This window comes from Chanodichthys erythropterus, chromosome 24 (genome assembly GCF_024489055.1).
Source record: "Chanodichthys erythropterus isolate Z2021 chromosome 24, ASM2448905v1, whole genome shotgun sequence".
In the NCBI taxonomy this organism is placed as follows: domain Eukaryota; kingdom Metazoa; phylum Chordata; class Actinopteri; order Cypriniformes; family Xenocyprididae; genus Chanodichthys; species Chanodichthys erythropterus.
Window position 1 is genome coordinate 17,444,885 of NC_090244.1, and position 12,423 is coordinate 17,457,307.

At 38.1% G+C, this 12,423-nt stretch overlaps 1 protein-coding gene across 5 annotated transcripts in view; it reads right to left on the reverse strand.

The window, feature by feature from the left end:
* The window catches only part of cadps2 (Ca++-dependent secretion activator 2), a 182,509-nt gene that overhangs the window by 141,378 nt on the left and 28,708 nt on the right, over window positions 1–12,423 (reverse strand). For all 5 annotated transcript variants that reach the window (XM_067380104.1, XM_067380101.1, XM_067380102.1 and 2 more), the window contains exon 2: window positions 8,675–8,788. In XM_067380104.1, the coding sequence (XP_067236205.1) occupies window positions 8,675–8,788 (114 nt within the window). The remainder of the gene's footprint in view (window positions 1–8,674; window positions 8,789–12,423) is intronic.

Here is a 12,423-nt window from a genome sequence, read left to right on the forward strand (position 1 = left end):
TTGACTGTGATTCTGAGTTCTGGTTTCTGTTGCTTCAGTAAAATCTACAAAAGCGTTTCAAAGAGTTAAGTTAAAGAATAACTAAATGCTTTAATTTGAGCCAAGTCCACTCACACTGAAATACTGACTATTAAAACATTAAACACAAAAGGAAATGGGGAGAAGCACTGAAGAAATAATATTATACTGTAGTAGCTTGAAAGTCTTTCAAGGTTTTTGCATATTCAAATTATTAAATATTGACCATCCGATAAACTGAACATGTTCATTTGCTCTTGTTTACACCAGTGCCAAATAGTTACAACTAAGAATGAAGATGCAAAAAAAGGATATTTCTGATCCTGGATGATGATTGGTCAATACAAAAGTTTCATCTCTGCTATAAACACACAAATGTAACCTATCTATTTAAATTACTATCAGCTAATTGAATAGGTGTTCGCCATCATCATAGCTGTTCTATTTCATAGTTCCAGATCACCAGATACAGTCAACAGTTTACACTACAGGATTTTAACGTGGTGGTTAAGTGTTTTTTTTTCTAGGCTTGATTGTGTTCTTGGGGCACAGTTTAACATGTCTTAATGCTTTGTTTTTTTGAAAAAGACGTATTTTTCATATATTTTTTCTTTATTCTACACCTCTGTTTCCACTGTCATATGAACGGCTCGTTTGACTTCCTGCTTCTATTAAGCCACTCCCTCCGAAATACGCAATGTGCTCAGATTGGTCAGCAAGTTGGTAGCTGGCCCAGTGTATTCGCTAAAGCGTCCGGAAACGACATGCCCCTTACCATCCGTTGCTTCAGTCAAAATGTAAATAATGGAGTCTATATTGCTGTATCAAATTGAGCCCGAATCAGACCCAAATGGGTCAATTGCGGCTTTTAAAGGACGTTTATGAATGATATTTCATTTTGTATTTGTGTCAAAAAGTTTAGATATTCTGTCACTGCTGTTTGTTAGCTTTCAATATACAGTTTTATCCTGATTAAAGCTTTACTGTAGGCAAATACATGACTGAGTAGTCGCAATTTTGTAAAGGTATGGTTTCATTTATAGCATGAACAACTGTTTGTCTATGAACATAGAAGTTTGTTGGTGTTTGTAGAATTTAGCTAACTGCTTAGCAAAGCAAAAACAAGTTGCTCTTTGTATATGTCCTTGATGCAACCAAAAATAGCAACAGAACTATAGGTTTAAAAGACATGTACAAACAATAAAACGTGCTTGCGTACATGGTGGCGATAAACAGCAGCTTCTGTTTTTAAAGTGGGAACTGCTTCATCTTTCAGTAATGGCTTTTGTGCAAATCCAACATTGAACTCGTATAGATTCTGGAAGCTGTCTTCAGCGCCGCATCCAGTGTAGAAAATATCCCAGATTATAATGGGTTCTATTATCTTTTGACGCATCGCACCGCTCACGTCCGGTGTACACAACTCTTCCACTTCCACATGCTGCGCTACATGGCCCCGCCCACTTTGTTGCGTGTTCCCGGGGGAGTGTTTTGCAGGGTTTATGATGTCACCAACCCGTTGTAGTCTAAAATGGGTCATGTTTGTAGGCATTAAACTTTAAAAGACAATATCTCCATTTACATTGAACTTTCAGCGCTGTAACTTTGCAGATACTGTTTATGCTCAAGCAGCAACATTACACACTAACTAAAGTTAAAAAAGGGAAATCGCATTTAACCACCCCTTTAAGCCCGATATGCAAGTTAATGAGCTTGCCGACAGGTTGGGCTGTGATCGTGAGAAAATCAGCGGTTGATCGGCCCTCGCCAGTCTTTATGTGTGAACTACTCGACGCATCAAAGAGGCTTGCTGACGTGTCGCCGGCACCTTGCAGATGCCAGACAGATATCTAGCATGCTGAATATCTGGAGCTGTCGGCCGACTCGATATCCTGTGAAGTCACGTGTCATGACGCAACAGCCAATGAAATATGCACTGATGTCTATGGAAGCAGCAATACCCATTCAAATATAATTTGCCGACGTTTATTCATATCAGATACACATTGTGTAAGTAACTATAAAAGCTCACTCACTCTATTGTTCTCCCAGTTCACCGGCCACGTGTATTTCGGGACAAATGGATGAATTCACGTTATATTTTACGATCAAAGGTCATTAGGTTTTTAAATTACAAAACACTCACTTGCACATATTTGAGAATCGGAATATCAGATAGTTGATGACAAGGTGAGAAAAGCAATATATCCGTCATACAGTGTGGCCGGTGTGTCACGTGACAAGCATGAAACTTCATCGAAACAATAAAGGGAAACGTTCTAAATAACAGTCGCCTTAACATCAAAGTCCCTTTAAGACAAGTCATTTCACTCGGCGGCCATCTTTGAAACGCCTCTTGGGCATCCTGGGCATCATGCAGCTCCTATCTGTTTGAATGGGTAAACATCAAATTCTCCAAAACTGTTCGCCAACCTTACGATTAAATTTCCTATTTGAAATCACCAATGAAATCTGACAACAACTGCCTCATAAATGTTTTTTCCAAACTCTCGAATCATGACAAAAAATGTATTTTTCAGGCTGGATCAAGCTGATGCGCATACGCAAACCTAAATGCGCGTTTCTTGTGCTTCATTTCGGAGGCGCGAGTCTGACTGTTTCTATAGAAACCAGTGCTTCTAACGGCCGCTGCAGTGATGCAATGACTTTACCAGTCGGCGATTGGCTCTAATTTAGAAGGCGGGACTTATTCCGCCATATTGCGCGTTACACTTTCTCCCATTCAAAACAATACGAGTGACATGTCTTGTGTTATTCTATAGTCTTTGTTAGGGCTGGACGATATGGCCAAAATTTATATCACGATATAATTCTAAATTTCGGTCGATACGATATAATTCCGATATCGATATGAACTATATAATAGCCTCAGAAAAACTGCCAAGAACGGCCACAATGGATGTCTGTACCGTACCGCACCGAAACCGTGACCCTAAAAATAGGACTACTGTCAAATAAAAATAAAGAAAATAAGAACAAACAATCAAACTACAAGCAACATCACAAATAAGTACAATAAAGCAAATATTCAAATAAAATAAACAGTGCTTTTCAGGTTTTTCAGGTATGTAACAGTAGTTTTCAGGTACAGAAAATGGATAAAGTAATCAAATATAAAATAACACTGCATATTATCTTTACTGTATATAAGATGAATCATTATTGAAGTTACAAAAACTATTCAGTCAAGAGCAGTGAGTGATTTCTTTGTTATTTGATTTAACATTAAAAACAGGCAGCAGGAATAGTTTTTTGTTTCCCTTTAAGACAACCAGTACACTGTTACACATGCGCTGTCTTTCTCGACTGTTATACGTTCACTTAACACATAACTGACTATGTTTGCTAGGATACTCGACAAGACGGGCATGTTGACATCATTTTTTGTATGAATGTGGCCGTCGAAGCGCAAGACTTGAAAGAGAACTCAGTATTTGCGCGCTGTCTGAAATAAGCGTGTGCGCGCTTCGGATGAGCGCACACAAATCTTCTCATAGCGCGTGCGAGTTCTCTCTCTTTCGCGACTTATTCTTGAAGGTTTAAATCAGCAAGGCTCAAATGAGTTTAGTTTAAACACAGATAGCAATGTGTGCTGTTCAGGTCTCACCTGCGTTCGCGCGCTATCAACACCCGGGTGATGACGGCGTAAATGACTGGACATGAGAGCACACGGTACTAACGTTAGCTGTTTACAGTTTACAAAGAGTGACTGTTTTGTCCACGCTTTTTGATTATCGTCGTTTTGCGCATCCATCGACTGAAACATACATTATCTGAACTCTGTCTGTTTTCCACGTTACTATTTTAAACAAACCATATTAACCAATAGATACGCTGATGGCAGCGTGTCTCTGTGGTGTACGTCATCACGCAAATAGCCAATCTTGTTCTGCTCTTTCTAACCGCTGCGCCTCAAGTCAATGAGAAATGCTGTAATGTATATCGAAATACCGGAAATGTGTTTAAAAATCATATCACCGTTATCGAAAATAATTATATCGCGATATATATTGATATTGAATTATTGTCCAGCCCTAGTCTTTGTTAACATTCAGGTCAGCCAGAATGTTTTAAACTTTTGTCTGAAAGGGTTATTTTAATTTGAATAAAATTTTATCTAATTTCCTCCCAACATCCATTTTCAAATAAAATCGTTGGGTGACCGTTGTCATCAGCTCATGTAGCGTGTAAACTCCTGTTGCAGATCATTTATGTAGTGTCACCACAACTTGGCTTAAACATGGTGGAAAATGGTCAAGCGTTCGCGTATGATACGAGAATCTCGTATTGATTCAGTCACATGTGACCCTGACTAGTGATGTACCAGAGTCCATATAAGCTTCTGTTTATGTCATTGTTGGGTTGACATTAGTCTCGCGTAGCCAGAGCTTCAGACTGACGGCAGAAGGTCTGGACTCTATCACAGCTTTCATTGGCCAAGGACCGCCCAAGAGGATGTTTGACTGACATGTAACACAACCAATCACAGTTCGTTTTGTTCAAAGTCATGTTTAGGGGCATGAAAAGTCAACGTCCCTACAATAACAGACTTGCGTGCATCTAATAAATTATTCATTCAAGAACGTTGTGCAAGAAAGTTTACTGCAACAATGGAGCCATACGTTTGAATTCATCAGACGTTCAGCCAACGGTCCATGGGCGTGACGAGTCTGAGGGGGAGACTAGGCTGGCACTAGCTTCCCTATAAAACAATGTCTCGACACATTTAAAACTCTAAAGCTTAACTTTGGAATGGATACATAGCTGGATTTGTACGGGATCCCCGCGAGAAGTCAAGTGGGGATTTTATCTGACTTAAAGGCCCATTGGATTATCAGGGTGTTGTGTCAGAGGGATCTCCAGTGGTATTCAGGTGATTAGTATAGAGCTTATTGGCTACCCATCCTTTACCTCGCCATGAACCATCAGTTAGCTTTTCTCACTGGCTGCTTCAGATTCCTTGGTTGAGCCTGAATAAGGTCACTATTCCATATTAGAAGACACATTGAGGGCTCGGGCGAAGGCTCAGACGCAGGCTAGGACATTCGTGGTGCTGAGCCATCAGTAGTTTTTTCCTTTACAAGATACACTGAAAATGGCACTAGCCAGGTTGAATCTGGACCCACCTCCCCTTAGCTCCGAGTCCTTCATACCTTCTGCGTTGTCCAGTTTCTTGATGCCGGTTTGCCTCGACTTTACGGATGAAGTTGCTTCTGCCTTCTGTTCAGCCCCGGCAGCTAGACCGGGTCGGGTGGCATGTACGTTAGCATCGATGGCCAAAGCACAGAAGATGGGTCTTGGTAACATGGCTCCAGTGGACACATGTATATCTTCCTTGGTAGTGCCCCAAATGAGGCCCTCAAACTAATTCTTCGATGTCCCTATCCAGAATGCAGATGTACCAATGACCTTTTGGCCAGGGTTTATAATACAGTTTCAGGGTTGACCGAGGTGCCCACTTGATGCACCTTGCACTTTATTCATCTATTATTAATGCCTTCACTGAAGCTGTTAAAGGATTAGTTCACTTCAGAATTAAAATGTCCTTATAATTTACTTACTCCCATCCAATCATCCAAATGTTCATGTCTTTCTTCTGTCAAAAAGAAATTAAGGTTATTGAGGAAAACATTCCAAGATATAGTGGACTTCAACGGTTACCAACAGTTTGAAGGTCCAAACTGCAGTTTCAATGCAGCTGCAAAGGGCCCTACATCTCATATCTCATATCTATCGAAACGATTGGCCATTTTGTAAGAAAAATAAAATAAAAATTGATATACTTTTTAGCCACAAATGCTCATCTTGCACTAGCTCTGTGATGCGCCACACATTACGTGCGACTGAATCATTATTGGAAAGGTCATGCGTTACATAGGCGGAAGTACCACGGTAGGGCGAAAAACTCAAAATCGCCTGACGTTTTACCTTCTTTTGTCTTTTTTTGTCTTTACCTTCTTCTTTAGTATTTTCACGTTCACTTTGTTAACACTGAGTCGGTACTTCAACCATTATGTAATGCGTGGTGCATCGCAGAGCTGTGCAAGATGAGCATTTGTGTTTAAAAATTATACACTTTTTTTTTTTTTTTTTTTTTAGAAAATGACTGATAGTTTTGCCAGATGAGACCCTTATTCCTTGGCGGGGATTGTGTAGAGTCCTTTGAAGCTGCACTGAAACTGCAATTTGGACCTTCAACCTGTTGGTAACCGTTGAAGTCCATTATATGGAGAATAATCCTGGAATGTTTTCATCAAAAACCTTAATTTTTTTTTACTGAAGAAAGACAGAACATCTTGGATGATATGGGTGTGAGTAAATTATCATGAAATTTAAATTCTAAAGTGAATTAATCATTTAAGTACACATTCTTGAATCTGTCTTTTATTTTGATTTTCAAAGGGGTTTTTTTGCTTCAAATTAAATTTTATAATATGAGTCACCTTGTAGCTGCTTGGTTTGGTTCATGGCTTATAACTCTTCAATAAAGACTTTTTAAAATCCCTATGGGAAAAATGAATAGGAAAAATACTTCCAGAACAAAGGCTGCTGAAAAAGTGGGCAGTCACTGTTGCACTCTATACAGGTTGCATGAATACCCCTTTTTATTGTCTGCACTGGATGCAACAAAACTTGTGATAAACTAACTAACAATTGACTTCTCAGTGCAACACCAATCAGACATTTCTTGCTACTCTTCATCTACTAAACTATGAATAACAACACACTCCCAGTGTCCACAAGTCCCTAGTGAAACATATGCCACAAAAAAACCCCACAGGACCCAAAGAGATGCTTTGATTTCTGCACGATGGCCAGTGAATGACAATTTGAAACTTTGATCAGCCAACCCAGAGTCCTCGACATGTGCTTGAGTGACTATCAGACCAAACTTCAAAGAGCTGCTTTCCATCCAGTGCAATTAATAGAGCAGAGAGTCAACTGATATGACATGATGATCCTATTAGGACATGATAGGCATGTCCTTTTCTAAAAGAAAAAAGAAATTAAGATAGAGAAAGTGATGAAAGCAAGAAAAAGGGTGATTGACAACGAAAGACCTAAAAAGGTAAAAACACTGATCCGAACGACTTGTTTGATATCTGTACATTGATGCAGTCTTTTTCAGTGGACCATCTGTTTGCCTGTTTGTTATTCTCTGCAAAAAAAACGCATGCCTCTTCATACTATTAAACAAACATGAAAGAAATGAATAAAGATAAAAAAGTGAGTGTGTGAAAGAGAAAAAAACAGCGCAGAGGGAGGTAAAGTAATTTAACAAAGCCCAATCGAGCAGCAGTTCACACAAAGAATTCAGCCAATCAATTTTCAATAATTTAACAGCTGACCATAGTGCAAAGCCCCAGGCTTTTCTTCTGCAGATACAAAAAAGAAACTCTTATAGGATCTGGGATTTTTGTAGGTCAGCTAAAAAAAAATTAGCTCCTTTGAAACTTCTTCCAAACTTCATTTATAATCTTTCAACTAACCACTAAAGAGAAGTAATCTTAGTAGACATAATATAACAAAAATATTATGTCTACTATAAAACAGTTAGTTCCTGTCCTTGATTCTGATTGGTCAATAGCTGTGTTTTATGCGCAATAAAACACGGCTATGACCGCTTCACCCAACAGCTCTGTGTATCACTACACAACACCCTTAGCAACCACTCTTAGCAACATAGAGTTTATGTTCTCAATTGATATTGTTCATTGAAGCTTAATGTATTATGTAGAAGAGTATTGTGAGAAAGAGATTGATTGAGCGAGTTTATTACCTGCATTCAGATTTAGCGTTTTCCTTCAGGTCAGTCAGTCCTATGTTCATAATAAAAAATCAGTTTAAATGTCCGATGTATTATCCTGTCCTTTTAACATTTAAGGGGTTTTCCCGTGACTGACAGCGCTAGTCAAAGCATTTGTTAGTTGCGTCTTGTTCCGTATTCACAACAATTCAGTCTTTTCAATGTAAAAGTCTTCGCTATTGACTGACTCAATCATAAAGAGTCTTTGCCGCCATCTAATGGCGTAATAATGTAACTTCTGTTGCTGTTCACGGTCAGGGACTATTTTTTCCGGCGGAAGGAAGGCTTTAGTGAAAGTTTACTTCATGAAAGATGCATTGATACATATTTTTGGCTTTAATATTTGTATTATGTGGTAACCGTTTTATAAAAGCAATAAGGTACTCGAGGCTAGTGCTGTATGGTGAATAAGTCACAGCTGAAGGGGTTGCAGGCACTCTTCTTATTAGACTTATTCACAATACAGCACAGCCTCTTGTACCTTATTGCTTACATAAGTCACATGTCTACAACAACATAGTGGATGTAGCACATCATGATTTCTTTCATACAACACACATTAATACATGATAAAACAATTTTTTAAATTGTCGAGTGTTCGTTCCTCATTGAACGTAGTACCTGACAATATGCACTTTCGGACACAGCTTGTTTGAAGCCTGTATAAATAAAGCAAGTGTCCACCAATGCAGACACACAACACAAAGACAATAATTCTACAAACTCAAAATGACAACATGAATAAGGGTCACTTAAACTATAGACACTTTGAACACATTGTAATGCTCAAAGTAGTAAATTTGATACAGAAATTAATTTCATTCTTGCCTCGTAGTAACTGCGCACGGCGTTGCAGAAAGCCTCATCGGCGACAATCTGTGTCTCTCCTTTCAGGAAGGCCTGGAAACGCTCCTTTACCACCTGTAACTGCTGCTTGTTTAGCTGAGAAAAGAAAAGAGAAAAAGAAGAGTTTACTAAAGATGTGATCAGTGGCATCATTTCTCATTTATTCATCAAAAGCATTTTGTTAAGAGACAAATGACCACAGAAGAAGAGAGTTTATAATAATGCTTAAAGGGATAGTTCACCCAAAAATGAAAATTCGATGTTTATCTGCTTACCCCCAGCGCATCCAATATGTTGGTGACTTTGTTTCTTCAGTAGAACACAAATGATGATTTTTAACTCCAACCGTTGCCATCTGTCAGTCAAATAATGCTAGTGGATGGGAACTTCTACTGTAAGAGTAAATAAAACTTGCATAGACAAGTCCAAATTAAATCCTGCGGCTCGTGACGACACATTGATGTCCTAAGACATGAAAAGATCGGTTTGTGCGAGAAACCGAACAGTATTTATATCATTTTTTACCTCTAATACACCATTATGTCCAACTGCGCTCATCACTCGATTCGTTTGGTCTGATCGCGCTCTGACAGTGGCAGTGATGTCTCGCGCATATACTTCAATGAGAGCAAGACATCACTGCCACTGTCAGAGCGCGATCAGACCAAACGAATCGAGTGATGAGCGCAGTTGGACATAGTGGTGTATTAGAGGTAAAAAATGATATAAATACTGTTCGGTTTCTCGCACAAACCGATCTTTTCGTGTCTTAGGACATCAATGTGTCGCCACGAGCCGCAGGGTTTAATTTGGACTTGTCTATGCAAGTTTTATTTACTCTTATAGACGAAGTTCCCATCCACTAGCATTATTTGACTGACAGACGGCAACGGTTGGAGTTAAAAATCATCATTTGTGTTCTACTGAAGAAACAAAGTCACCTACATCTTGGATGCGCTGGGGGTAAGCAGATAAACATCGAATTTTCATTTTTGGGTGAACTATCCCTTTAATACAGCACCTCTTCTGGTAACACTAAGAATGCAATGCAGTGCTGTTGAGCATGTGTCAATACAAAAGATGCCATTTTCTGCTAAATTGATATTTTTTTGTAATTGCAATTACCCAGTAAAAGCACATGGAAATGGCTTTCCATAAATACAAATATCCTCATTTTACTCATATGTATTCATAAATGTTTTTTGCCATTATTGATGTTTTGGTTATGAATAAAAAACACAATTATTTTCCCATCCTTTAATGTGCTTCCAAAGCTGATGTAAAATCAGCAGGAACTGTGGAACAAATGCATCCGTAATGTTTTAGAGGAAAAACATCTTTATTCAAAATAGCGATTTAAAAAAAAAAAAAAAAAAAAAAAGGTTTTCTGCTTGGGAAAAAGACATTAGTCATACCCTTTGATGTTGTTTGGAGGGGATTATTTCCAATCAAATTTACCCACAGTGAACATGAGAGGAGGTTGCTTCAGAAATCAGGACTACTAACTGCTTTTCTTAGTCAGAATCACAGTTATGATTCATAAATTGACATCCATGATGGCCATTTCGAAAACAGACCTTGTCTTTGTTTGGAAATTCTTAAACAGAAGTAGCCGTCATGTAACAAAACACAAATACATGAACCAGCAGTTCATATCCTACCCACGAAATGCGGTTTAAACAATCAGTTAAAAAAAAAAATATATATATATTTTTTTTTTAATTAATATTTTTATTCAGGAAAAAGTAAATTGATTAAATACATTTATAATGTTTCTATTAAACTTTCTATTAACCAAAGAATCCTGAAAAAAACAGCATACAAAAATATTAAGCAATAAAAGCCTAACCGTTTTCAACATTGATAATAAGAAGACATATTTCTTGAGCAGTAAATCAGCACATTAAAATGTTTTCTGAAGGATCGTGTGACACTGAAGACTGGAGTAATGCTGAAAATTCAGCTTAGTCATCACATGAATAAATTTACAATACACTAAAATAGAAAAAACAGTAATTTTAATAATAATATTTCACAATATTCCTGTTTTTACTGTATTTTTGATCAAATAAATGCAGTCTTGGTGAGAATAAGAGACCATCTTACTGACCCCAAACTTTTTAACAGTATGTACTTTTTGGTGTATAACAGGATTTTCACCTACATATTTTAGGTAGAAAATGCTGATACATTGTACGTAGTGTAAACAATGCATCAAAGTCAGCTTTGTTTTGAATAAAGCATGTAAATAATGCATTGATGCTAAGATTTTCAAGTACACAGCCATGCCACAAATCACTCTTGAAAAACACGGTAATTCTTAGGACATAAATGGTCTTTTCAGATGTAAAGCGCTATTATATTACCATTTTTAGCGAATTCAAGATACAATGTAATAGAGCACAAAACAATCATTGACCCTGACCGTTATCATGAAAAGCAGTGGAGTTTTGTAGCAAATTGCTCGGTTTATTTTCCTTCCTGTGAGATACATGGTGAGCCCTCAGGCTAATGTAAAAGATGAAATATGCTACGACTGCCAAAGGTTTTAAAACCACTGTAAACTCTAATATTCCCACCGAGCTGAAGCAACCTACGAGACGTCCTTGATTTGATGGCATGAATGTCTTAGACATCTAAAGTTATGCCTTGTGAAGTCTTTGAATTAGCATTCTAGCAGACATCGGTTTCTAAATACAAACAGATCCCATGCTGATTCAAACACATAGATGGTGTTGTTTACCATGTTGTGACTATGTTTCTGGTTGCGGTGCTATTAGCACTTTAACCAGAGATGGTCATTAACAAGTGCACTTGTTTGTGACATCAGCACAGCAACAGCATAGCGCTTACATCTCCTCCATGTAGCACTCGCCGTCTTCTCGCTTTCAATGGCTTATTCACTTTCTGTTCTGTTGTGATTGATTCGGCCTTGTCTCTTTGTGAGACAGTCATTCAGTCTCTCGTTTGTAAGGCAATGCTCAAGGGTGTCGACAGCCTCACTCTAATATCACTCACACCGGCATGGAGTGAGTGGCAAAGAAAAAAGTGATAAAGTAGAAGACTGCGCTAGCATCATTGATAACCATGATATTTAAAACTTAAATATTGATATTGTGTTAATACTACACCTACGTTAAAACGAGTAGTTCACTTTCAAATGAAAATTAGCCCAAGCTTTACTCACCCGTAAGCCATCCTAGGTGTATATGACTTTCTTCTTTCTTATGAACACAATTGGAGATATTTTAATAAATATCCTGAGCTTTATAATGGCAGTGAACAGGGGTCACGAGTATGAGCTGAAGAAAGTGTCTCCATCCACATCCATCTATCATAAACGTACTCCACATGGCTCCGGGGGGTTAATAAAGGCCTTCTGAAGTGAAGCGATGCATTTGAGTAAAAAAAAAATCTATATTTAACAAGTTATGAAGTAAAAGCTTCCGCCAGACCGCCTTCCAATTTCAAGTTACAAATAAAAAGTGTAAACTGGTGTCGCGTCAGTTACACTTTTTCCGTAAATTGAATAGGGAATGTAGCGCAAGCTTTTTGAACTGCGAGAGTTTTACACTTTCTTCGTATACGTTTAATACGGAAGGTGGTCTGGTGGAAGGTAGATATTTTACTTTATAACTTGTTAAATATGGATATATTTGCATCACTTCACTTCAGAAGGCCTTTATTAACCCCCTGAGCTGTGTGGAGTATGTTTATGATGTAATACGAAA